This window comes from Lepidochelys olivacea (genome assembly GCF_965140295.1).
Source record: "Lepidochelys olivacea isolate rLepOli2 genome assembly, chromosome: 25".
NCBI classification, from domain to species: domain Eukaryota; kingdom Metazoa; phylum Chordata; order Testudines; family Cheloniidae; genus Lepidochelys; species Lepidochelys olivacea.
In genome coordinates this window covers 15,346,280-15,374,181 of record NC_140435.1, presented here as the reverse complement: position 1 = coordinate 15,374,181, position 27,902 = coordinate 15,346,280, and the positions used below count along the sequence as shown (strand labels likewise).

Sequence of the window (27,902 nt, the reverse complement as noted above, 5' to 3'; positions counted from 1 at the left end):
ACCACGCTCCCTTCCAAAGCCAGGAGCAGAGACCAGGAATCCTGACACACAGGTCCTCTGCCCTAATCACCAGTCAAACACCCTGAATCCGCATTCACTCTACAAGATTAAATTCAGTACCTCATTGTTTTAAGAGGAATAAACTGGCAACACTTGGTAATAAGTAGCAAAAAATCATTATGCATTGCGATACCATCAAACCCTTTTGGTATTACTGCAGATGTGCGCTCCAATCCTATTGTAATTTATGTTTTTTGGTACTGATTATCTGAGAGATTAAGGGATTAGCAGAGCTAGAAAATGACTCCACAATACCTCAACAATTCCCATTTTAGACCATGATACACCACAGTCCCCTAAGACCAGCCAGCTCCGTTTGCCACCTTCCAAACCCATGCCCGCCTTCTGGGGAAATTTAAAATAACTTGCTGTGTAGATTTGATTGGCCCTCGTGTTTGACGAAGACTCTGCTGTCAAATGCATGAGCCCCTCAGGAGCGATCCTGACTTCTCCCCACACCGAATGGGTTTTCTCTGCTAATTAATTTGAAGTTCCTACAGAGGCACTTGCCCTCAAATAGAAATTCTCTTGCCGACATCAGCAAGGCTAGGGCAGGTGTGGGGGACTGATTCACTTCCAAGTTGCTGAGAGAGCACAGAACATCTGGAATAAAAGTTGGGGCCGTTGTGGATGCGTGTGTGTGCGTGCGTGCACACAGGCATTCACGAGATGCCAGGAGACACTTAACGTAAAACTGTTCCTTCTTCCGCTTGTATTTGTCAGCGTGCTTGCATTCTATCTACCGCTCTGTGACTCAGTCTCCCCACCAGGGACAGCAGTGCTCAAAGAGCTATGAGAGCCACGAAGGGCAAGCTGCAGTCATCTGAAGCAGGCCAAAATCAGTGGCAAACACGACCCCCGCGGCTCTTTGCACTGACTGCGCGCGGTGACGGGCAACAGGGAACCAGGCCTCTTGGGCTCTCTCCCTGGCTCTGCCATTGCCCAGCTGTGTGACCTTGGGTGAGTCACTTCTCCTGCCTGGTCTGTAGTGTGTGTTGGGGTCGGAGTGGGGGGGAGATTTCCACTGAAGTAGCCACACCAGCGCAAGCCCCTCCAGTGTAAACACGCGGCACTGATGCTACTGAGCCCAAGAAGCGACTAGCACAGTGTGTCTCCATTAGAAGTTCGACCCTGACCTGCTACATCGCTGTCCTGGCACCAGTGAAGATTTCCCTTGTCAGGATGGTACCAGATACCAGGGTAAGGGGCAAGGGATACCAAGAGGCTCACACCTGGGACACTGGCCGCTCAGCGTGATGCTGGGTGTGCCCCCCTCACAGAACCTCTAGGGCCCCCTGAAGCAAAGAGCAGGCCAAGAACAGTCCCCATTGTAGTTCCTCAGGCCTGCTCTCCTCCAGCCCCAGGACTCCCCATCTGGTGAAACTGACAGCAGTACACGGGCCCCCTGTTGTGGGAGGGACAGGAGGCGGCCGGGCACTACGGGAAGCCTTGTCAGCTGTCAGTCTCTCTTTAAAACACGGCAGACAAAAAAGCGGGCAGACACCCCACTGCGAAGGCAGCAGGCAGGTCACTGACACTCAGGCAGCCAAAAGAGGAATTATTCATGAACGCCGGGTGGAGGAGCCTTAAAAGACAAACAACAAAAGTTTGGGGGGTTGTGAGTGGAGGGCAGCATGAGTGGCAGGGTGTGTGTGTGTGAGAGAGATTCCAGCCTGTGCCCCGCTGCAATGCATGCCGGACCTGGTGCAGTCCCGGGGCCGGGAGGCAACCGGTGAATTGGTACTGGAACCGATGGAACATGACCAACAGCTGGGCCAGGGCCACCTGGGAACCATGTGTCCCACCGCTACTGAGCCAAGCGCTCGGCTGCAAAGGGGGCCCAGAGCTGTGGGAAACCAACCCAGATTATAAAACCCATATCCTCTGCCAGTTTCAATGAGCGTCACTCCACTGACCAGTTTATATCAGCTGGGGATCTGGCCCATAGTTCTTTAGGGGCTAACAACCCGGGTGTCTCCCTATTGCCAGTGGTAGCCAGCCTTTTCCAGAATGTATTCCTGTGGAACAACAGAAAACTTTCAGGGATCCCTCCACGCGTTTCAAGGACCCCACCCCTAGCTAGCCCTAAAAATGGGGTGGTTGCACCCCCTGGAACCTCCCTGTGGCCTGCAATGTGAGGATCTGTGTTGGGGAGTCTGGCTCTCTTACAGCCACTGTGAATTCAGCAGTGGTGGAAAGCACCCGGAGCCTGTCCGCTGGTACATGGGCCTCTTGCTGGGCATTGGAGATGGGGAGGCTAAAGGAACCGCGAGCAGGGTGAGAGTGAGGATGCTGAGCAGAGGCACATGAAGGCAGACTGCTTCTGTCAGGGGTCTGAGCAAAGGAGATGGCAAGAAAGTTTGTGGGAAGGGGCGTCCTGGAGGACCATTGGGTACTGATTCCTGTGAGTGGCCCTGGCTGCACATTCTCACTGCAGTTATCTCGGGCTAGCAACACGCAGGATGAGCTAACTCGGGGTCTGACCAGTAGCTCAGGGCGTGAGGGCTGCTTTGTTGTGGGGCAGGGAGAGAGGCATGTGAGTGTGTGAATGTAGAATGGGCTAAAGGCAAAGCCCATGTTTGAACCCATGTTAAGTCTGCAGTGAAGATGAGGCCTGAGCCCTGGTCTACACTTAGCTACGCTGCTCAGAGGGGTGGAAAATTCACACCCCTGCGTGCTGTAGGTAAGCTGGCCTGACTCCCGGTGTAGATGTGGCTAGGTCCGCCACCGCCTGGGGAGGTGAATTACCGACGTCATCGGAAAAACCCCCTTCCAGCGCTGAAGGAAGCTGCAGCTGCCACTGTAGCCCTTGTGATGCAGATGTGCCCGGGGGCCTCTCTTCTGTACGGCAGAGAGAGGCCGAGCTATATGCACTGACCTCCATCCCTAGGTCCATATTGCCTCAAAGGAGCCCGTGCTGGGGGCCAGGAGGGAGTTCACTCTCCGTGGCCCACTCAGTCCGTAGTCTCTCTGCCACATCTGTCCACCAGGAACAGCCACTGAATGCAACAGTGGATACTGTGACCCGGCCCCTGTGCCACAGGGAGCTGGGCTGAGACCCATCAAACTCATCCCATGAGGGCCACTGAACCACACACACTGTTACTGACTGGGAGGTGGGGGTGGAACTGTCACGGAAGACGGGGGGCTGGGGGTCAAATGGTGGGACAGAGCCCCCAGAGCTGTTTACACACAGGCCAGGAGCTCTGCCCAAGATCCAAGCACTCCCAAGTCTAGGGAGGTTCGAAATTTGGATCCGGATACAGATCTGAATTTTGCAAGTGGCCTCCCAGCTTCATAATGGGCCTGAACCAAAACCCCAGGCCTCTGCCCCCCAAACCCTGGTGTATGAAATTTCTCCTTCTGTCTCTCCTGCACTCACCCCTGTAGTATCTGAGCTGCAGGATCCGGACCTCGTTCCGAATTTTGCATCTCCACTTCCCGCATCTCCCTGAGCTTCCCCCATGCTGTGCCCCGGGGTGTGTGTGGTGGGAGGTGCAGGAAGGTGGCCACTCTGCAGCAACTGGGTAAAGAGCCTCGGTTTCAGAGGATAATTCATCTCTCCCTCCCCTGCCCAATCGACAAATTGCTTCCCCTCTCCTGGGGGGAAGATGCAGCTGCATCTCCATTTAGATGGAGATGGCCCAGTGGACAAACAGAGCCCCACGGGGTCTCTAAGTGGCAATTCAGCGCTGTGGGATGAGCTTCCTTCTCCAAGCCCCTGGCCTGCTAGTGAGCCAAGCACACACTGCTGTGTGTGTAATACAGCCAGGCAGGGGGAGGGAGAGGGGCTGCATGGTAATGGGGCCAATGAGTGGGAAGGTTTAAAGGGACAGGCCGTCCTCCCTCCCACAGGGCAGGGTGTGGGGGAGATGTTGGCCCAGCGGTCAGCCTGCAGCAGGAGGCGAGTGGAGCTCCCCTGGCTGGCCCTGCTGTCTGCACAAAAGTGTGTCTGGCTGATTTGTGTGTGTCATGGAAATCCAGGCAGTGGCAGGGGTCAGTTCTGTGGGGCAGCAGGGAGATGCAACACACAGACACACTCTGACACACACGCACTCTCCCATTGTTGTGTGCGCACACACACAGTCACTCACTCTGACACTCAGAAGCATATACACACCCATTCCCTCCCTCCGATGCGCGCACACAGGTATATACACACACACAGAGTCACTTTCACATGCTCATGCACAATGCACACACACACACACCAGACTATGCACATGCTCAGGCATACACACACATGGGCACATACACACACTCATGCACAATGCGTGCACAAAGACACACACAGAAAATGCATACACACACTCCATAACTCTTGCACTCTCTGGCATACACACACTCAAAGGCATTTTCAAGCTCTGCAACTCAGACAACTAGAAAATGTAAGTGAAAGCTGAGGTTCTTGTGAAAATCTCATGACTCCAGGAGGTGGGGCTTTAAGGAAAGCACCAAACACCGCGTAACTACTGATAGACTGGCAAGATAGTTGGTGACACTGTGATTCCCACAGCCTTAGCAGGGTAAGAAAAAAATGAAATGTACGGACAATGATAGGGATGTGTGTGTGTGAGTGCAACCCCCCCCCGAACCACCAGGAAATGTATCAGGGGATTCAAGAGGATGACATAAAAGACATGCAGTCATCACAAAGGGAAAAAGGGAATGAAAAAAAAAGGAGGAAGGAGAGAACAAATGGAGAGCAGGAAAGGGGAAGGCTGTTCCCTGAATATCACTGAAGCAGCTCTCTTGCAGTCTTTAAGCTACTATACACCTCATTACTCACTTCATAAGCACTCTGATCACACAGTGAAATACGCTAATTAAGGAGAAGGGTTTTTTCTCTCTCTTTCTCTCCTTTTCCGATTCAGTCATGCCAGCCCTGCCCCTGGCAAGGTAACATTTTAAAATGTAAAATTAATACCGAGGGCCGTGATTCACTGGGCAACAATTTTCAAATGCGCACACACAATAAAGAAAAAAAATCCCACCTCTCCTCTCTCCCTTTGTTTTTGTTTTTTTGTTTTAAGGTATTTATTTATTTATTTATTTATTTTTATGATTGTTATTAAAGCCGAAGGAAGAAAGGAAGAAAACAGGATTATCAGGGAATAATTATTATTATGGGGTTTTTGGAAAAAAAAGTCCAAATAATGCAGAGGGCCTTTGCTGGATGACAAGCTACTGAATTAGAACCGATCAGCTGTGATAAATGGGGGGTGGATGAGAGGATTGATGGGTATGGGGAGGGGGTGTGTGTGTGAAAGGTTTAGCCTTCAGGTCTGAGGTGGAGGTGATGAAATCACCAAGTGAAAATAACAGTAATCCCTGGCTCTTATCTAGAGCTTTTCATCCGTGGATCTCAAAGGGCTTTGCAAACCAACTCAGTAGCATGATCCTCATTTTTACAGAAGGGGAAACTGAGGAATGGGGCGGGGACATGGCTTGACGAGGGCCATCCTGCAGCTGGCTCTGAGAAGTGGGGGGTCCCCCATGCCTGCGCAAAAATCCTTTGTTTTCAATGAGGCACCACACTGGCAGAGTTGGCAGCAGGAGTGGGCCCCCCTGCAATCTGATCGGTTTGGCCAGACCTCTGTGTGGGCTCCTAGAGCGTTCAAAAGGGTGACAAGGGCTGCAGGACGGGGAGCCAGGCTTAGCCAAGGATATTTTTTCCCCCCTGACATTGGTTTCTTGGACCATTTCAAGACTTTAAAAACTAAAGAGAGACGTGCCCCAACCTTAAAAACCAGGGAAGGGGTTGTTCATTGCCTGGAGACCTGCCACTCGGCGCTGAGTTTCCAAACCCCGGCTCCCTCGAAGCAGACAGTACCTGCTCCGTCACACAACACGATAGGTTGCTGGAAAGGTGAGGGCCTGAGGCTCTTTCTCTCTTCCCCGCAGCTCTCTGGTGTTTGGACAATGTACCAAGAACCGCCCCCGGGACTGGTGTTGCTCACTAATATAACACTCAGGGCTTCTCTAGCACGCTCCACACACAGGACTCAATGCACATTACAAATGGGGGGGGGTCAGTCTGCACATTTTACAGAGGGCGAAGCGGTGGCACAGACCAGCGAAGGGACTAGCCCAATGTCACATGGCAGAGCTGGGAATTCAGCCCAAGGCCCTACTCATTACACTGCCTTCCCCTCCCGCACTTTATAAGATTATGAGGAGGAGGATTTATTAGATGGATTACAGTAGTGCCTAAATGCCCCAATCACAGACCAGGATCCCACTGTGCTAGGTGCAAACAAAGATGGTACCAGCCTCAAAGAGCTGAGATAATCAAGAGAGGGAAAGGAAGGATCATTATCCCCATTCTACAGATGGAGAGACTGAGGCCCAGAGAGGTGGAATGTCTTGCCCAGGGTCACACAGGGCGTCCAAACCCAGATCCCCTAAGTCCCACGCCAGTGCTCTCCTTCCTCTCCAATATTAGAATGAGATGCTCCCTGAGAAGGAGGGATCCCATCCAGCAGAACACTATTAAATGGGGCAGTGAGCACTCTGGAGGGGGCAGGGTGGATTTAAGGGATGAGTGAGAGGTTGTTTGTCCTGGACTAACACAGTGAGAAGGAGGCTCTCTGCTCCTTTGCTGAGATAGCCAAAGGCTAGTCCCTCCCTGGATTCCCCTCCCCCTGCTTCTATCCTGACCCATTTGCCAAACACTCCCCACAGCAGGAGGCCTTCTGCCCTGATTAGTATCATGCTGTGTATTTTGGGCAAAGGAGGGGCTGCTCGGGGTCTTAAAGGGACCCAACTGCATTTGGAATGAGGCAGTTGACAAGCTTCATCCTCAGTCAGTTGCAGGCATCTGATCACAGAATCACAGGAGTGTTGGGCTGGAAGGGACCTCAGGAGGTCAGCGCATCCAGCCCCTTGCACTGAGGCAGGACCAAGTAACCCTAGACCATCCCTGACAGGGGTCTGTCCAACCTGGTCTTAAAAACCACCAGTGACGGGGATTCCACAACCTCCCTTCGGAGCTTGTTCCAGAGACCCCTTATTCCTAACATTGAACTGAAATCTTCCTTGTTATAGATTAAGCCCATTGCTTCTAGTCCTAGCGACAGGGGACATAGAGACCTCACTGTCCTCTTGATAACAGCCCTCAGTGCATGTGCAGAAGGTCATCAGGTCCCTCCTCAGTCTTCTTTTGTCGAGACTGAACATGACGAGTTCTTTTAAACCTTTCCTCGGAGCCCAGCTTCTCTGATCCTTTGATCATTTTTGTTGCTCTCCTCTGAACCTCTCAAATTTATCCACATCTTTCCTGAACCGCGGCGCCCAGACCTGGGCACAGGACTCCAGCTGACCCTCACTAGTGTTGCTTAGAGGGGGGGACAATCACCTCCCGTGTCTAACATACGACACGCCTGTTAACAGACCCTAGAATGATATTAGCCTTTTCCCCAGCTGCATCACACTGTTGGCTCAGATTCAATGTGTGATCTCCTAGAAGCCCCTTTTCCGCAGTACCACCACCTAGTTCGTCCCCATTTGGTAGCTGTGCGTTTGATTCTTCCCTCTTAAGTGTAGTATTTTGCACTTGTCTTTATTAATATCTAACCGTTAGTCGGCTGCATGCATCTAATGTCTGCCCTGCGTGCCGCTCCCCCCTCCACGCCGCAGGAGAGAGAAAAGGTGAATCTCTGAAATTTCCCAGCGCTTAGTAAGCTCTGTCCTTTCCCTCGCTCAGATTCTATTCATGTCTCTTACAACACCCCAAACTAGGATTACATTTCAGTGTAGCCAGCAGATAGCCGCCTGATAACATTCTTCCCCGCCTTGTATAGCCTGTATCTTGCAGCTGGGATCTGAGCCTGAAACCGCACTGACAACAGACAGCCCATTGTCTGGTTCTCCACACGAGCGGGTCAGTGGCATGGAGCCCTTGCTTGTTAGTTTTTTTTTTTCCTTTGCACATTCAAATTCCAGGGTGCAGCCCCCCCTTCGGAAAAGGGAGCTGCAGAAACCCAGGGGCAAGCACACGGAGCCTGCGTCTCGCCCAGGGAGTCCAGGAGAAGGGGAGCACCACAACTGGGAAGCTGTGCTTGATCCTGAGGCTGCAAGTGGGCTGGTGCTCCCACACCTGCAGATCTCTCCCGGCCACGCTGCCCCCAGCCAAGGCTGAGCTGGAAGGACCCCGCTGCATGGAATAGCATCAAAGGCTTCTCAGTCCCTTCTGCTAAGACAGGGCACATGGTGTGTGGAGGGGCAGTTCATGCGAAGTCAGATGATGCTTTCAGTGCCCACTAGAAGCTGGATTGAGACCCCCCCTACTCTCCACAACCTGTCACCAGATGGGAACGGTTCCTGGTCACTCCAACCTGGGCAGGAGCTGGGGCAGTGATTCAGGGGTGAGACTCACCATCCCAACTATCCTGAGCCACCCCGTCCTGATCTTGGCACCCTGTTTCCATTTACCCACATCCGGCATCTGGGACGGACACATACGGCCCGCAGAAGGGATCTGGTCAGCCACTGTTCCCCTAGCCCCTGCCTACAAGGGGAGACGCTGTCTGTAGAAAGCTCTTTGACTTCCAAATGGCATAAGAACGCAGGACTCCTGGCTTCTATTCCTGGTTCTGTCATTGCCTTGGGCAGGTCGTCCCTCTCTGTGCCTCAGTTTCCCCATTCTGAAAAACAGAAATAATATCTCCCAACCTCATAAGGATATAAATCCTGCCAGTGCTCCGATAGGACAGTGAGGAAGAGCGAAAGGATGATCTAAGCCCTATACGTTAGGCATAAAAACGAGGCCTTGTCTATCATTCAGGACATCACACAACCCAACCCATTCCCCCACCTCCTTATACTTTTTATTACCTGTCTCTGTTGCTGTTAGCTATTGACTTCTGACATCCCTTCGCACAACTAAAAGCCCACGGTCTGTCATGCCATGTGTGCATATATGCCAGGTACGCTTGTGACTTACACTGCACACGCTCCCTACACCCATGTGTTGCGTTTGGCCCTTCAGATGTCTCTCTCCAGGCTTTTTCCTCAGAGAGGCTTCGCAGAGCTATGCCCTTGCAGTGTGTGAATCAGCCAGCCAGGGGAGTGCCGCACACTGTCTTTCTCTCCCTGAGTTTAAAGCCATCTGTGTTCCAGATGCCTCCCTCAGGTATGAACACTGCTCCTAACCTGGGTACCCTGCCCGGCCTCTCATTGCTACGGATCCTGAGCGTAGCAGCAGCTGTGGGTTATGGGATCCAGTCCTTCATCAAGGGGTGGAAGCCCTGGAAACCAGGTTCGCTGGTTTTCCAGCCACAGAAGGACAACAAAATGTGGGCGTTTCCATCCCATTCCAGCATGATCCCTGTGAGGTCCCGACATCTAACCTACTGCCCTACTGATTTCAGAGGTAACTGCCAGTCATCTGGTCCCAACGCAGTCCCGCAGCACTGGGAGCCTTTAAGCAAAGTCCCTGCCCTAACTTGGAACCTCGATGGGTTACAAGGTGGGAGCAGCCAGGATCTCCCAGGGCTAATGGGGCAAAGCCAGGGTGGGGACTTACGGAGGCAGCTGCCTAGCCTGTTCTACTGCAGCTCACTCCTTTCTTCTCAGGGACCGCGAACGAGGCCAAGGAATGCTGTACTTCTGGCTCAACACAGCAAAAAGAGCCTCTTTCCAGTGCTCCTGGATCTGGCTTCCAGATGTCAGCTGGACTTCAGGAGTATTCCTTCTACAGTATCGTCTAGAGGCCGCAACTGAGATCAGACCCCCAGGGTGCTAGGCACCCACCATGCACCACGTAAGAGATAGTCCCTGCCCTAACGAGCTTGCAATCGAGATAAAGGATGGGTTACCCCCATTTTACAGATGGCAAGTGGAGGCACAGAGAGGATAAGCAACTTGCCCAAGGTCACACAGGAAATCTATGACAGAGCTGGGAACTGCCCCTAACCCTTCAGAGCCCAAAGCAGCATTTTAACCACAAGCCCAGCCTTCCTATAGGCTTCAGCATTGATCCAAAAGCTTCCCCCTTATGCTGGGGTTTGTCTTCCCGGGGCCTAGTGTGTGTAACTCACGCTCTCCTTCCCCACACCCTGGATCACTGCGGTGTTCTTCCAGGACACAGCCTAAATGCCCCAGCTGCTTTAGGGAAAGGTTACCAGGGTTTGGAGGCAGTGCAGTCTTCTGGTTAGAGGCAGGTTTCTATTCCCCGTGCTGCCCTGATCCTTTGGTGAGTCATTTCACCGCCACTGAAACATACGCTGGGGAGAATGACACTTAAACTTTACGTTACAGGAGTCAGGACCCTCCGGTGAAAGGCAGAATGGGGCCAGATCCCCAGCTGGTGTAAATCAGGCGAGCGCCAGTGGTGTGAAGGGCTCAGAACACCGGCTGGCGTGAGTCAGCCCAGCTCCATGGGAGTCAATGGGCCAGATCCCCAGTTGATGGAAAACAGCATAACTCAATTGACTTCAGCGGCTCTGATCCAATTTACACCATGTAAGGACCCAGCCAGATGCATTATGATTATTTATTAAGTCCAACCCCAGCAGATATGACCCTCTCCGTACCCTGCCCCCGGCACCATCAGCCGTGATGCCCCGTTTGCTGGGGACTGACAGGCAGTATTGACCCATGGCGCAGGGCTCTGAGTGGCAGATGGCGTCCAGGTGGTTTTGAAATGATTCGTATTGGTTTGGGATGTTGAGACACATTAATTGGCCCCTTGGGATGTCATGATAAAGTACAGTAGAGAGGATTGATTAAGCTTCCCAGCAAATTCAACCTCATCCGCAGCTCCTTGGATCATCCCACCCTGCTGCAAACCAATTCCACTGGTTCCTGGGACGGTTCAGGTTGCATTGCCCAAAGCACAGCCCAGGTGGCCCAGCAGGAATCCATGGAGACGCAAGCCAAAAGCCAGATACCCAGCTGCAACGGGCACTCAGTCCCCATGAGAACAGATGCAACTTAAGACCCTAGAGAGATACAGAGAGGTCCTTAAGCTCAGGTAGTCATTCAGGCCAGGGACTCACCTGAACCATGTCCCCTCAGTGCTGGGAAGTCAGGCCACATCAGAGGCACCGCGATGTGAGGTGTGGCTTGGTGGACGCACAGTGCCCTCTCTCGAGCAGCCCTAGCCACCCTTGTTCTTCAGTTGTTAGCATGCCTAGTTGGACCATCAACCATTGGAATGACAGGTCAGATGGACAGCACACTCCAAAGGAAACGGGCCATGCACCAGACCCGCAGGGCTGCCCCGGGGCTCCCGTACCTTGCACATGCTCAAAGCTTATCACGGCCACTTGTGGGTCCAATCCATCCCTCCCAGCCCGTTGCATTAGAAACATCCTATAAGCAAGGAATGTGCTCCATTGTCCTCAGGGGGAGCTGCCAGGTGCTGAGCATCCCTGGAAGCCAGAAAGTGCTACAGAGACGAAAGATGGTCTCTGTCTGAGCAGGGCACCCCAATAGACTCATAGACTATTATGATCAGAAAGGACCATTATGATCATCTAATCTGACTTCCTGCACAATACAGGCCACAGAATCTCACCCACCCACTCCTGCAATAAACCTCTCACCTATGTCTGAGCTATTGAAGTCCTCAAATCATGGTTTAAAGACTTCAAGGTGCAGAGAATCCTCCAGCAAGTGACCCGTGCCCCATGCTGCAGAGGAAGGCAAAAAAACCCCAGGACCTCTTCCAATCTGCCCTGGAGGAAAATTCTTTCCCGACCCCAAATATGGCGATCAGCTGAACCCTGAGCATGTGGTCAAGACTCACCAGCCAGATACCCAGGAAAGAATTCTATATAGTAACTCAGATCCCACCCCATCTAACATCCCAGCACAGGCCATTGGGCCTATTTACCATGAATAATCAACGATCAACTAATTGCCAAAATCATGTTATCCCATCATACCATCTCCTCCATAAACTTATCGAGCTTAATCTTGAAGCCAGATAGGTCTTTTGCCCCCACTGCTAGTAGCTGCAGGAGTTTTTGAGGATGGGGAGGCGATGTTCCTGTGGGGACCTCTGCCGCTGCAGGACCTCTCCAGGGTTGTGTGCATGCTCTCAGCGTGTCTGTCCTGACTTTTCTTTGCCAGTGCATTTTTATTTATGTATCTGTTTCCCCTGCTGATTCGCCCCCTCCTATAAATATTACATTTCGGCCTGATCAAATATTCCCTCCCAATGGCTTTGCTGAACGCTGCAATAAGCACATTCCAGAGGCCCAATTGGTTTTTAAAAGCAGCTTCTCTCTTTGTGTGTGTGTATGTGTGGCCTGTGCCTGATCCTCGAGCTCAGCTGCTTCCCTGCTCACCTGGGAGCAAAGGGCAAACGTAAACAATGCAGCGCCCAGGCCTGGGGTCTAGCCCAGGCTGCCGAGCATGGCACTGAATACAGATGTCACGGCTCCCCCAGAGGAGCCTCAGGAAGCACCAACATGCTTGGAAGCTCCTGTGGATGGAGACGATCCAGACAGTCAGGCTGGCCACTAGCCGCAGCGGCTTAGTGAGAGGCCCAGCTGGTGCTAACAGCCTCAGCAGGGAGGCCCTCCCGCAGAGTTGAGCAATCTTAGCACCACATGGGACGGTGTCTCCAGGGCAAGGGTGAGGCACCGAGGCAGGGCAGCACCAGGCGTGCCTCTCCGGTTCCAGGGATGAGCAGTCCCAGGGCTGCTATTTCAGCCAGCACTGTGTTCACAGGGGGGACCACTAAAGAGCCCAGTCACTCATGGTGTCCCCACTCCCCGACACAGCCTATCTGGGAACAACGCCTCCCGCTGGCCACTGAGAGGAGCAGCACATGGAAAACTAGAATCTCATGGGACTAGTGTCCATGCAGATCCCAGGCAGCTTGGAACCCAGCTCCCTCTGAGAACAAAACAGAGAGCTGGGGTGACAGTCAGTCATGAGCGAGCCTGCCCCCACCACCAAATCCAAATGAACCAGCGCACACCTGAGGAGCCACTAATACTTCCTGTTACTCCACCTTCATCTACAGTTACACGTCACACTGCTCCAGCATGAGCTAGATCAGGCCAAGGAGTCCTGGGAGTTTCAGTGACCCTTCCACTAATACTCTGCAATACTGTGGCATTTAGTACCGCTAGCTGGGGTACACTGGAAGGCACATCAATACTCCCAGTTACTCTGGAATATACCAGAAGATACACTAAAACCCCATATTATTCTAGTATTAAGTACATTTGGCTGGAGTACACCAGAAGATACAACACTCCCACTTACTTTAGCATTAAGTACATTTGGCTGGACTATACTTGCCGGCATGCTAATACACCACGCTACGCTGGCATGGAGCATACCGAATGATTCACTAATACCTCATGTTCCTCTGGCATTAAGCACCTTTATCTGGAGTATACCAGAGGTTTCCACTGAATGCATCCGATGAAGTGAGCTGTAGCTCATGAAAGCTTATGCTCAAATAAATTGGTTAGTCTCTAAGGTGCCACAAGTACTCCTTTTCTTTTTGCGAATACAGACTAACACGGCTGGTACTCTGAAACTAATACTCTGTGTTACTCCAGCATTAAGTACCTTAATCTGGAATATACCAGAGGTTACACTAATACTCTGTGTTACTCCAGCATTAAGTACCTTTATCTGGAATAAACACGGGAAGATGCACTAACACTCCATGTCACTCTGGCTGGAGCACACTGGAAGATACACTAATACTTTATGCCAGAGTAACATGGAGTATTAGTGTATCTTCCGGTGTATTCCAGCCAGACATACTTTATGCCAGAGTGACCCGGAGTATGTCTGGCTGGAATACACCAGAAGATACACTAATACTCTGCGGTACTCTGGCATTAACCACTCTGAACAAACTCCCAGGGCCATTCGGCGCGGTACTCCCTAAGGTCTCACCGACGTCCAGTGTTCTAGCCAGGGTGGAGAGACATGAGGAAGAGCTGATATGGCTGCATTCATCACATGCTCAGCCAGGGCCTGTGCAGCGTGGACTCGGCAGGCTCTTCAGACTTTCTGATAGATCTCTGTGCCATTCCCATGTCAGACCAGTGGCTATCAGATCAATTTGCAACAAGGGGGATCATGCCCTGGACTTTTCTCACGTGTCTGATCTCTGGGTCCCCCAGAGGACTGAAAAGCTTTCTTCTTCTTCAGCTCCACTCCCGAAACTCTCGGATTTATTACTCGGATTGTCTGCGTGTATGAAATAACCTCACTGCACTTTTGATTGCAAAGGCAGCTGTTTGGAAGGCACCGTCAGAGCTTGTTAGGGGAGCGAAGTCTGCAATGACACCAGGACCCTAACGCTGTAGTAACAGGGAGAAAGAATGTGATCCGTGCTGCCTGCCCAGAGCTCAGCGCCTTCCAGGCCACAGAAAGTCACACACAACCAGATGGACCGACACACACACGCGCAGGCACAGAGAGAGGCGGAGACACAGACATGAATGTACAAACACAGAGAGAGACAGAGACGGACAAACACAGACACCCAAACACACAACACACGCAAATGCACAAACACAGAGGCAGAGACACACACAGACTGACCCACAGAGATACAGAGGATCACAGACATACAAATGCACAAACACAGAGAGTGGCACACATGCACACACATACACTGATTCAGAGAGAGAGACACACACCCATAAACTGACACACACAGAGATACATACAGAAACACACACACATGTGCGTATATACATGTGGAGACAGAGAGAGACACACATACACAGAAAAAAACATAACCACACAGGGACAGACACAAACTCACATACCCAGCCACAAACACCCAGAGCAACAGACACAGAGGGAAAGAGACACACACAGAGACTCACACACAAGCACGCAGAGTCACACACAGAGACAGACAGACACAGCCTCACCTGCACGCACGAAGCCGTCTGTTCATTTGTTATCATTTAAGTCATTCAGTTTGTAAAATGTCAAAAGCGTTTAAAATAAAACCCCCACCTGGCAAGCTCCCTGTCACCCCGTGTGATACCCACAGCAGGGCTGCCAGGCTGCGATAATTAAAATGAGTGGGATTTGAACTGTCTCAATGAGGCACATCACTAATTCGTCTGCTAAAAAAACTCATCTGCTTTAAAACTCAGCCAGAAGGAATGAGAATGGGGTGGGGCTGGTACCGGAACTGGCAGGGGGAGGAGAGGGGGAATTCCCACTCCATTCTTTCGCTTTCCAAATGTCTTGATCCAACTAGCTTGAAAACACTCCCAATAACAGCATTACAGTAGTTCCTGACCCAGGTCAGGGCCCTGTGCACAGAGAGCGAGAGACAGGCCCTGCTCCAAAGAGCCTACAGGCTAAGCAGACAAAGAAAAGGATGTTATTCCCATTTTACAGACAGGGAAACTGAGGCTGAGGGGGGCTACAGGCCAGACTTTCAATCACTCAGCAACCCTGCTCATTGGGACACTTACAGCTCCTGAGCCAACACCCGGAGCTCTTCTGAAAGCCTGGCCCTGTATCTTGGTGGAACTGAGCTATTGAAAACCGGAGCGGAAGTGGCTTGCCCCAGGTCCCCCAGAAAACGTGTGGCAGAGCTAGAACTTGAACCCCAAACTCCTGACCCCCAGGCCAGCACCGCAATGGCAAACCCTTCCTTCCTCTGCAGCATAACGAGAGTGTAATTCTCTGCCCTTCTCTTGCCCCTTTCAGCCCCGGCTCCCAAGGCCCTGTGCACTCATTGATTAAGCTGTACAATGGGGCCTAGGCCCAGGCTGGGGACACTGGGCACCAAAGGTTTGTCTCGATGTCTTGGCCAAGCACTTGCTGTGCCACGGCTCCAGCCCAGAGGCGGCTACATCTCAGTGCCGTGGTGGGAAAGGTGTCGGAACGTGTTGTAAGCAAGACACGAGAAGTAATTCTTCCGCTCTACTCCGCACTGATTAGGCCTCAGCTGGAGTGTTGTGTCCAACTCAGGGCGCCACATTTCAGGAAAGATGTGGACAAATTGGAGAAAGTCCAGAGAAGAGCAACAAAAACGATTAAAGGTCTAGAAAACATGACCTATGAGGGCAGATTGAAAAAACTGGGTTTGTTTAGTCTGGAGAAGAGAAAAACTGAGAGGGGACATGAGAACAGTTTTCAAGTACATGAAAGGTTGTTACAAGGAGGAGGGAGACAAATTGTTCTCTTTAACCTCTGAGGCTAGGACAAGAAGCAATGAGCTTAAATTGCAGCAAGGGAGGTTTAGGCTGGACATTAGGAAAAACTTCCTAACAGTCAGGGTGGTTAAGCACGGGAATAAATTGCCTAGGGAGGTTGTGGAATCTCCATCACTGAGACTTTTAAGAGCAGGTTGGACAAACACCTGTCAGGGATGCTCTAGATAACATTTAGTCCTACCATGAGCATAGGGGACTGGACTAGATGACCTCTAGAAGTCCTGCCCAGTCCTACAATTCTATATTGTTACCTCCAGTTTAGAGATGTGGGGGTCTGAGGCACCACTGCAAAAAGAGCCCAGGAGTCCTGAGCTACCAGTGCATTTGCTAAGCACTAGCCCACACGCACCGCCCAAGGGCAAGAACAGAAGCCCAGGAGATACTGCTCTAACCACTAGACCACTCTCCCCTCTTGGCATTGCAAATAGAATGCAGCTGTCCTGACTCACTGTTCCCTGCTGTAACTACTGGCCCATGTTCCTGCTCGTGGATGAGCGTTAGAGGGGACTCATACTAAGGAATTCTGGCCCCCTCACGAGGTGCACATGCCCCTCCATTCACCTCACTGAGGGCAGACCAAGCCCTGTGTAGATGGTTGCATTTCAGTGTCCAAGGAGGAGCTGGGACAACGCGAAGGGAGATGCTGGAGCAAGGGCATAAATAGTGTTCATCCATTCCCCCAAGGCCCTATCACTGCTCTCCGCATGACAGCTCGCTTGCCGACCACGCCAGCTGTCGGCTCAGTGCTGGGATCTGCTCTAAAGGGTGGTGACCAGAGTTTGCCCCATTGAGGACAGGGCACAACACTCCCTGACCCCTCCGCTGCCAGGAGGAATGTGGGGGTCGGGAGGGAAGCGGGGGCCACCTCAATCCCCAGGGGAACAAGTGATTCCTGACACATCTTACCTCCATACACAAATACATGCATAGGTAGCCATGCGAACATGCATGAATGCCGATTTCCAGATATATGGACTCATGCATGCACAAAGTCATATATATGCACACATGTAATCATGTAAACGTGCACTCATACAGATTTACATGCCCATGCGGCCAAGCAGACAGGCATGTGCACCCTCCATTTATACACATGCATGCCCGCACACGTACCCAAGAAAACACGGAGGCTATGTTTGCACCCACATTCACCTACACACGTGTTCACATGTGCATGCACCTAGGTAAACACACACGCTTTTACATGCAATCCTGCACGTCCACGCATGCACACGCCCCCGTGGGCACACGCCCATGGCCATCCCAGGCAGCGAAAGAGACTGATCGTGCCGCTGGGATTGCGGCAGCCCTTTGTCAAACGGCCCCTTTATTATCTGCCATCAGGGCTGGGTTAGCCGAGGCGCTGTCTCAGGGCTGCATTTTATCAAGCAGCTAAGATGCAGCCTCCTCCTCCAGAGCAGAGCTACAACCTGTGATTAGGGAGCACTTTGGAAGGAGCGAGGGAGAGAGTGTTCCCCTGTCTGGGCTTCATAAATCTCATGCCACTTAGCTCCTTTACAAGAAAAAAACAAAACCAGAAAAACACCCCATGCAGCAGCAAACCTCTCCCTCCCAGACGGCGACAGGAACATCTCGGCTCCTCCCTGATGCGATGGATGTGAACTTTTCTCTCCCCCCCCCACCCCGCACCTAATAATTTCTTCTTCATTCTTTGTTTGTTTCCCTCCGTTGATTCCCACACACCAGCTCCTCAGCTCTGCCCATCCTTCCGAGACAGGCTGGGGGAGGGAAGGGGGCTGCTGACCATCCGGCGTTGGGATGGGCCTTCCCAGAGGGGTTGGAGCACATGTTGGTCAAGCTCCCCGGGGTGAAGGGAAAGGCAGCTGAAGCAAACACCAGATTTTGCTCCCCACCCCTCCCATGAAAACAAAATATCAGCCCAAGGTTGCTCCAGCCCCAGCCCCCCATTCTCCTGCCAATTGCAAACGGTGGGGGGAGTTTCGGTTATTAACCAAGCCTGGTGAGTTTCCCTGACTGGCCCCATGCACACAGGCAGGCTTCCCTGCAAGCACACTCATTCAAGGACCACAGAGGCAACCCTGAGCCCACGCCCATATGCGCCCACAAACACACGCCCAGTTCTGCAGGCACCCATGCAGGCCTGCACCCCCCCACACACACACAGGCACCATGCCCACACACTCTGACCCCCCCAAGTTCACCCCCACACACTTATGCATAAGCACCCACATGCATTAGCCCATGCAGCGAAGGATGAACACACACCCACATGCACACGCACATGTTCTCACAAGTGCACCTTCCACACTTGCCACTAACCCGTGGTCCCATGGCTTACAGGGAGGGGGGCTTCTGGCAGGGGTCTTTGTCTCTGGAATCTCCTGCCCTCCCTCTTGGCCAGCGGCCAGGTCTGGTGACGCTGCAAAGGCGGCCCATTGTCCTGGGGTTTCCCAAGCAGGGTGGGGGGATAGCGAGTGGGCTGGGAGAGGCCTTGGCTGGCACCAGGCTTTTTTGTTTCATCACTGTTTTATAATTTTGTGTAGTAGGGGCACCGAGAGAGGCGAGATCAGAGCACTTAGACATCTGCATGGGGACGTGGACCAGCATGGGCCTTCCTTTAGAAATCACTGTATCACAGACACATCCCCACGAACCCCCCCAACACACACAGGCCCTCACTCCCCCACCCCAGCATATATTCTGTGTCTCAGAGGGACACACAACCCGTCTCTCTCTTCCACACACAACTCCCCACACCCTTTTCCCCCAGCCTCCTATGAGACACTCGGCCGTTCTTTTCTGGTGCCGTGGGACTTGTCTCGGGGTGGGGATGGGGGAATGCATGTGCAGAGCCCATCCAGGTGCTGTTCTGCCCCCTCAACATTGCGTTTCTGCCAAAAGACTTTTTCCCAGCTCCCCAAGGAGACAAATGTTTTTAATTTTTAATAACAATGAATGTAACCGTGGGGACGGGGGGGCCAATCGCACCAACAGTCATGTCGGGGCGCTCCCACGGCAGGCAGAGAGCAATCCTAACTGCCACCCCAAATACACGAGCTACCAAATCCAACAAACAGCACCTCCCTTTGTTCTGTGCTTGGTCGGCTCAGGCTCCCGGCTCGGGCTCCCAGCTCTTGCAGACGGACCTGGCCGGAGAATGGGGTCTGCCTGGGTTACACAAAGGGAGCTGTTCTTTGCCTCGCTGCTCAGATGGGGCCATGGAGAAGCTGGGCCTGGAGAGGGGGCTTCTTCTGACTGCACTCAGGGCTGGGGTAGCCACATGAGCTGGTAAAGTCCATTAAATGTGGGTGAAAAAATAAAACCTGCAGAGGAGACTAGTCTGCACTCCATCCAGGACTGACCCCCATGGAGAAGGGTCTGCCTGTCCCCCTGTACGGTTATCTGGCCAGAATCCAGAAGTCCTGGCACCCCATAAACTGCTCTAACCGCTGGACAGAGGAACTCCCAGACCTGTGCTTTGCCCACTAGAGCCCTCGCCCTCTTCTCAGAGCTGGCATGGAACCCAGGAGTCCTGGCACCTAGCCCCACTGCTGCTCTTACCCACTTGACCACACTCCCTCCCCAGATCTGGAAATAGAACCCAGGAATCCTGGCTCCCAGCACCCACTGCTTTATCTCTTAGGCCACATTTTTACTCAGAACTGAGAATAGAACCCAGGAGTCCTGACATCTCCCCCCAACTGCTAGAAAACATTTCCTCTAAGTCACTTTCTTGGCTCTCTCTGCTGGGGCGAGGCCCTTGCAGGTGTCTATTGATCAGGTAAGGGTGGGGCGAGTTCTCAAGTCCCACTCCAGGAAGTGGAGGGTGCTTGGCACCCCAGAAACGCACTAGGCCCCGGGGAAAGCACAGGGGCACATTCCCTACACGCCGTACCTCAGCACCCGCGGCCCCACGGAGATGCAATTGCTATGCAGGTCTGCGGAACTCCAGAAAGCGGCGAGGTAATTATGCCTTGCTCCGCCAGCAGTTAAGGTGTAATTACCAGCCCCTCAACGGCGCGAGCTAAATGCTCATGAAAACAGAAATAATGTGTGCTCCAGAGGATGTGCTGGAAACAGGGTTATAATCTCTCCACGGGTCAGCCTGCAACAACTCAAGGGGACTCTAATTGTTTTCCAGGAGCAATGCATTTCGTGCTCTGCCAGGAGCACTCTCCCACCAGCCCAGGTGGGGATCTCAGTTAGCATCGGAAAAAGCAGTCGCACCAGCTGGTGTGAAGGGAGCTCATTGTGGGAGGCTGGTGGGACACCCGGGTTCTAGTCCTGACTCACCCTTTGACCTCGGACAGATTTCTTTCCCCATATGACTATGTGTAGGGAAGTAGTATCTAGAGGCCCCGCTGTGCCAGGAGCTGTACGGATGTATAATAGGCGCCAGTCCCCGCCCCAAAGAACTTACACTCGAAATAAACACAACTGATAGATGAATGATTATTACCCTCTTTTACACAGGGTGCAGAGCAAGAGAGTGACTGGCCCAAAGTCACACACGGAACGAGCAGCAGGGCTGGGAATTGAAGCCAGATCTCCTGAGTCCCAGCCCAGTGCCCTTCCTCTTATACATTCTTTCTCCAATTGGTTCCCTCCTCTACAAAATAAAGATGACGTTCCGTATCCTGGGAGAGTTGGGAATCGCGGGAATTAAATCATCAATATTTACCAGGCACTTTGAACTCCTTGGTGTAATTTGCTAGAGAAGGGCAAATTATTATATATTCATTTGGTTCCACTGATCACGAATGGCACGCACCTGAATTTTGGAGGGTCTGGACTAATAGACATGGGGCTGCTGGTTGAAAGCTTAGAGCTGCTCGGGTTTGTGGGGAGGCAGATAATGATATAAAGGATCAGGACGAAGCTCAAGTGCCCTGCGATAAGGCTAATGGGATCCCAGACGGTAATAACCTACTTAAGACTTTCAAGGTGTTTCTTCCTGCTACCTAGAAACCAACTGTACACTTCAATGGAGGGAATATTTAATCAGCAGAAAAGCAACATAGAGAGTTAGATCCTTAGCTGGTGTCAAGCAAATTGGAGCCAAATCCCCAGGCAGCGTAAATTGGCCCAGCTCCACTGAAGGGCTATGTCGATTTACACCAGTTGAAGATCTGGCCCAGTGACTCGAGAGTGGAACCGTTTCCACCCTTCTTACAAATGCTCCTCCTCCCGGCCTTTAATCACAGCCCGGCCGGACGCGCGACTGCATCCTGCACTTTCACTTTCAATCACCGGTTTTTTGAGCATGTCCAGTTAAACTTGTGCCACCGCACCCCTGAATGACAAGATTTCTCGCAACGGTGAATTACCGAGCTGCTTGCTACCGCTGACCTGTTAACTGAACAGGAGAACCATGTAATTCTCATAGAGGAAGAGTAAATACCCACAGCTCTCCCATCTATGGCTGCAGTTAGAGGCCGTGCAGTCTGCTGTTCGCCACCTCTGGCACCAGAATGCCTGGGTTCTTTCCCCAGCTCTGCTACTGACTCGCTGTGTGACCTCGGGTCAGTCACATGCTCTTCTTTCTGCGTGTTTCCTCATCTGTAAAATGAGGATAATACTATTTTTCAGTCTCGCAGTGGGGGGTCGTGAGGCTTATCCCATTGTTTGTAAAGTGCTTTGAGATCCTCAGCCTGGGGAAGGACATATTGTTATTGTAACAAATCGAGGCCAATTAAGACTTCACAGCTGTCACTCTGATGTATCCTGGGGCCACCACAGAGTGATAGCAGGGAAAGAACTCAAAAGGGTCTCCTTCTACAAAAGCACAAGCCCCTGCCACGTGAGCTGAAGGAGAATCTTCCTTAGTTATCAGCAATACAGAGCATATGACACACCATATAGTAGTTCTGCTTCCCTCCAGCAGAGGGCAATGAGATCTACACATACACACCCACACACCAGTGAATTAAAGTGTTATTTTTATGGCTAGGGTTCTGATAACACAAACCTCACAACTTTGAGAAGGAATTTTCTCATGACATCGTTGCATGAGGATATGCTATGGGGAAACACTGCCTAGTCCCTGCATTTCCAAGGAATCAGGTCCAGTCCATGGCTTCTTGGGATTTTCATTTGGCCATGAAAACCAAATTTTCCCCCACAGCCCCTGTGTGGGGATCTGTGCAGGCCACATTTGGAAATGGAACCGCTCCTGTGTTGTTGTATAATGAAGATGATTATCCCTGTCTTACACAAATAAAGTCAGAAACTTACAGGGGAGGTGAGTGGCCAGGGGACTGGTAATGGGAGAGGGGACGTTTCATCTCTAGGTTGCTGGTTCAAATCCAGGATGGGCTCGGAGGGTCTGGAATCTGTTACCTGTTTGTGGCAGCCTGTGCAAAAGGAGTTTGCGGAATCTCTGCCTGGGGCATTTTACCCGCACTTTACACAAGGATGAAGACGGGATGAGCACTTCCATGCAGGGTCTCATGCCCCCCCTTAGCACTCTAGTACTAAGTGCATTCAGAGGCACGACTGGCATGGAGCTTTCTCTGCTGCTGTGCCCAATGGCACTAGCAAGTCTGATGCAAAGGGGTCCACGAGACAAATGTAAGCTGCCCCTCGCCCCCTCTGCCACCTTCATAGGAGCCCTGAGGGGGCAGGCTGGTGGGAGCAGGGGGTGTGGCTGAGGCAGACCTGCATCCCTACAGTAAAGGGCTTTGCAGTAAGGGGCACAAGGGAGAGCTGCCCCCAGCCCGTGGTCCCTCCAACTCCGGGTTGCGATGCAAAGTGCAAGAGACCAGGTGGGGCAAGGTGGCCTTTGCATCAATGGGGTAGCAGCCATTGGTCTCCCAAGCCCTCCCCGTGGCACCTTTCCCAAATGCTCAACTCACTTTCACCTCAATAAACCAGCAGTTTCTGAATGACGGCAGGACCTGAGCCAGGCTCCCGGTGCCCCTTGTTACCATCCCAGTTACTCCCTGTGCAAATGGAGAAATCAGAAGAGGAAAGGCTCATTGTTCCTGGCCTCATGCTGCTGGATCAGGACAGCGCATCGCGGGCCCTGCAATACCAGTGAGGGGGAAAACGGGGCAGGCCATCCACTCACTGCAGCGCGGGACGTCGTCACGAACGACAGCAGGGTGTCAGATTGGACAGTTTACGCAGCACCCTAGCCCCTGCCGGGCGAGTGACACAACACACGGGGCCAAATGCACTGAGAAACAGTGTGGCCTAACGGACAGTGCACTAGACCAGGGCTGTATTCCCAGCTCTTCCCCATGCCTGCTGGGAGGCCTTGGGCAACTCATGTCTGCTCTGTGCCTCAGTTTTCCATCTGTCCAAGAGGGAGGAAATGATTCTGACCTCCTTTGTCAAGTGCTTTGCAATCTACCAGTGTAAGAGCTGGGTACAACAGTCACCTCTAAACGCATCTCTGTGAAGCACTTTCCCAGATGGGGATTGAAGATGGACAGTGGCTGTTATCCAGCCCGATGTATAACACAGTATCCCATGCTGGAATCGCCTTGGGCTGCCCTGGGGCACATCTGTTGCATGTCTTCAGCGCAGGGAAGCCTGGGGGCTGCTCACAAAGTGATATTCTGTCCACAGGAGAGGATGGGGAGAAAGGACCCCTGACATTCCTGGGCTGGGTCTCACTCCAGACAGTGTTTCGCCTGGGAACTGAGGAAGGAATTGAGAGTTGGGGCCCAACAGGGCCCTGTGTGCCCTGGTGGTAGTCCCATTGGACCGACTCGTGGAGAGCAGGCCCAGACCACAGGGCGGGAGAAGCAGCCGAGCCTCATCTGCAAAAGGGAGCCATGGGTCCCAACGTTGCTAGTGTTGTCACCCTAGTGTGCCTGGACACAAGGCAGGAAGGATGGTCTGGGGATCAAATCCCATCAGGACCCCTTGGTTCTATGCCTGGCCCTGAGAGGGACTGCTGTCTAGTGGTTAGAGCAGCAAAGCAGCAGCCAAGGCTGCCGGGTTCCTAGGACCAGCTCTGCTACTGATGCACTGCGTGACCTCGGGCAAGGTATTTGATGGACACTAGATAACTCCTGCTTGTGTCAGGGGTATCTGTGCTTGATTTTTGATGAGGTCTCATGATACAGGAGCCCCCCTCACTCCACCCTTGCAACAGGCAGCATGAGCAAATGCAGGGCTAGTCTGGGTCAAGAAGCTCAGGACAGACCCATACTAGGCAAAGCAGCCTGGGATCTTTAATGGGGATAGCTCAGTGGTTTGAGCATTGGCCTGCTAAACCCAGGGTTGTGAGTTCAATCCTTGAGGGGGCTGTTTAGGGATGTGGGGTAAAAATTGGGGGATTGGTCCTGCTTTGAGCAGGGGGTTGGACTAGATGACCTCCTGAGGTCCCTTCCAACCCTGATATTCTATGATTCTATGTCCACGTGGAGCAGACGGGGCCCTAACTTTTACGGTCTGAACTGAGACGTGGGACTCAGTCCGTCTCCCTGGGAAGGATGGGCCTTAGCTGCCCTGGCCTGCTGCAGCTCCCCGGAGCTCTGTTCCCCCACCCCTGATGGCCAGGCCCCCAGAGCGTCCCCTCCAGCAGGGCTTGGCCATCGCCAAAGGGGTTAACGTGTACTGCTTTGTTTTTTCCTGACAGAGATGAATGGAGCAGCCTCCACATTTCACTCCAAGGGGATGTTCCGCTTGACAATTGACTACTCGCAGCTTTCAGCTCTGTCAGCTACCATTAAGGCTGGGATCCTGGCTAATTGGGTGCTTCATTAGGGGCATTCTTTACTGTTAGTGCCGGCTGACAACCAGGCTTCTCTCCCTCCCCTATAGGGTGGAGACCAGGACCAGCTCCTGATCCTTTCAATCCCTTCCCTCAATGCCCAGGTCCATTAGACGACGTCCCCCCGATACAGGCCAGGGCACCCAGGGGCTGTAATCTGGAGGAAATCCACCCCTCCTGACATCTCTATACAATGCAACGCAACCCTGGAGCGTTCAAACTCTCCGGAGAGTCCGCTGGGTGAGGCACCTGGACGAATTCTAACCCTGTGCCGCGTGCGTTTCAGACAGCGCTGGGTCAGCATTTGGAGGACTGAGGGCAGGTAAGTCACTGTGTCACGTGTCCCTCCCCCACATCCTGCCCCCTGCATATGGCTGTTCAGATGAAGGAATGAAGCCATCCCTCCAGCCCCCCTGCACAGTTCTTATCCAGGAAGGAAGGGTTCTCCATCCATCTCACTGAGGCATGTCTGTGTCACCCCCCACTCCAGCCCCCAACTTTATGGTGCAACATGGTCTAGTGGTGAGAGCAAAGGATTGGGAATCAGGAAAGGAAACAGTCACTCAATGGGTAACTGGACTGTGGAACTCATTGCCACAGGATGTTGCTGATGTCAAGAACATAAGTAAAATTTGAAGGCAGGCTGGACGTTTCAATGGATAACAAGAATTTCCAGAACCATAATAGCTGATGCTCACAAAGTTTCAGGAAGGATTAAAATTGCCCCTCGTGCTTCAGGGCTTAAGCCTAATTCTAACTATTTGGAGTTAGGATGAGATTTTCATAGGAGCAGCTTATCCCACATCTGCCTCCTGCTGGATTCTAGACCTTCCTCTGAGACATCTGGTGAGGTCACTCTGGGATCCTGGACTTGAAGAACCAGGGATCTGATTCAGTCTGGCAATTCCTCTCTTCCAGTGATTCCGGGGTTCTTTTCCTGGAAGGGAAGGTGGTCTGGTGGCAAGAACAAGGTGTTGGGGATCATGACACCTGGGTTCTAGTCCTAGATCTGAAAGGGAGTGTGATCACTGTAGGGGCAAGAGCTGGGGACTGGGTTTCAGGACTCCTGGGTCCTATCACTAGCTTGGCGTGATGTCTAGTGGTTAAAGCTGGAGACTAGCCATCAGGACGCCTGGGTTCTATTCCCAGCTCTGGTATTGATTCAGTGTGTGACCCTAGGCAAGTCACGTCCTGCTCTGTGCCTCAGTTTCCCAATCTGTACAATGGAGGATAATGAAATTGCCCACTTCCCAGGGGAGATTGCTCAGCTGCCACTGTGACACTTCCAGACAGGCTTTCAGAAGAGCTCAGCACCCAGAAACCTCTGGCTTGAGGCAACTCGCCCAAATTCACGCGGGGGATCCCCTAGCAGATGTCCTGAGGCCCAGTCCGTAAGAAAGGCTTGTCCGTCCCAGATTGTTCCTCCCGTTGCTCCAGCTCTTTAGCCGCGCAGGGAGAGCTTGTCTGTTGCTCGGGCTGCACCTGTTGAGAGCAGAGGCTGCAGCACGCGACGAAGTGAAGTGCGAGCAGCGCGCAGCGGCTTTCGATCCAGACGAGAGCCAAATCGAAGCAGCCTCGGCACAGCCAGCCCCGGCGGGAGGCAGTCTCGGTGCTGGAGGTTGTTGGCAGCAGCATTGCAGCCTTTCCCGTGGGGCCCGATTTTCCTCCCTTGCCTGGCTCAGGCGCAGGCTGCCAAGGCCCCTCTCGGGTGGGGTCGGGAAGGCATGAAGGACGTTGGCCCATGTGCCTCATGTCTTTATTAATGAACCCTCTCTTCTCTGCCCCCCTACCCCTTCCGTGGCAGTTTTCCAGCTGTCTTATTAAATAATCCCCAGCTCGGCCTTGGTGCAGCAGCCAGGATGTTGACATGCACTAAATTTTCTAATCATGTTCCTCCAGGTGGCTTGCACTTGGCCTCAGATCCCTGCAGGCCTGGGACCGGGACCGGGACTGGGGGTGTGGGAGGTGTGATCGCCGTGACGGGAGCAGGCAGCGCAGCCTATCCCGAGGTCAGCATTTGCCCCCCCCCCATACCCCTTATGCAGCCCCCTTGGTTCTGGCACAGTTACGCCAGGGCTGAAATATCCACATTCCCCCTCCGGCTTCTGCCCTGCCCCCTGCAGGTGCACCTGGCCTGGGTTATCTTGCCCCGGGGCTTGTGTCCTGGGAGTGGGCAGGGTGGCTGGAACCCACGTGTGGCCACCTGCAGGACATGGTACAACAAACAGAACGGTGTGGGTTACTTATTATCAGCAGGTTTCAGAGTAACAGCCGTGTTAGTCTGTATTCGCAAAAAGAAAAGGAGTACTTGTGGCACCTTAGAGACTAACCAATTTATTAGAGCATAAGCTTTCGTGAGCTACAGCTCACTTCCTCAGATGCATATTGTGGAAACTGCAGCAGGAAACCATCCAAATTCCTGGGACCCTTTTATGGACCCAGATCCTCAGCTGGTGCAAAACTGGTGTAAGCTGAAGTCAGTTGGAGCTACGCTGATTTACGCCAGCTGCGAGTCTGATGGGGACGAAAAAAACGATCATAGAAATCAATAAATTTGGGGGCATCCGACTTGCCAGAGTCTCCATTTAAAAATATCAAGCTGGGATGGAGATGGCAGCTGAGTCAGGTGTGGGCACGTCATTCCCCCACAAGGGGATCGGCTACGGATAGTTCCCTTTGGGCTTCATCTGGGCTTTTCGCTGATTTTAACTCTGGTCTCCCATGTTGCACTCACGTCAGGGGAGGAAAGTATTCAGAGTAAAGGCTGACTACAGACACAGAACGCTGCTTTGAGGTAGATACAATCCTCTGAGTTTGACAGGGCTTTGTACCAGGGGACCTCACAGCACTTTACAGACATTAATGAATCCGGTTTCATGATCCTCTTCCCTGGAGTGGGGTCAGTGTTACTACCCCCACTTAACAGATGGGGAAACTGAGGCACAGCCAATCCATACTCAAAAAGC

At 52.5% G+C, this 27,902-nt stretch overlaps 1 protein-coding gene across 4 annotated transcripts in view; it reads right to left on the bottom strand.

The window, feature by feature from the left end:
* The window catches only part of EFNA2 (ephrin A2), a 140,564-nt gene that overhangs the window by 28,239 nt on the left and 84,423 nt on the right, over window positions 1–27,902 (bottom strand). Inside the window, exon 1 of one of the 4 annotated variants that reach the window (XM_084614499.1) lies at window positions 18,531–18,599. The exons of 2 other annotated variants lie outside the window; for them this stretch is intronic. Coding sequence is in view for 1 of the 2 variants with exons in the window: in XM_084614497.1 (XP_084470623.1) it covers window positions 17,793–17,821 (29 nt within the window). In the remaining variant the exon portion in view is untranslated. Of the gene's footprint in view, window positions 1–17,792; window positions 17,848–18,530; window positions 18,600–27,902 lie in introns of those variants that run through there. One more of the 4 variants, XM_084614497.1, reaches the window with a different exon arrangement.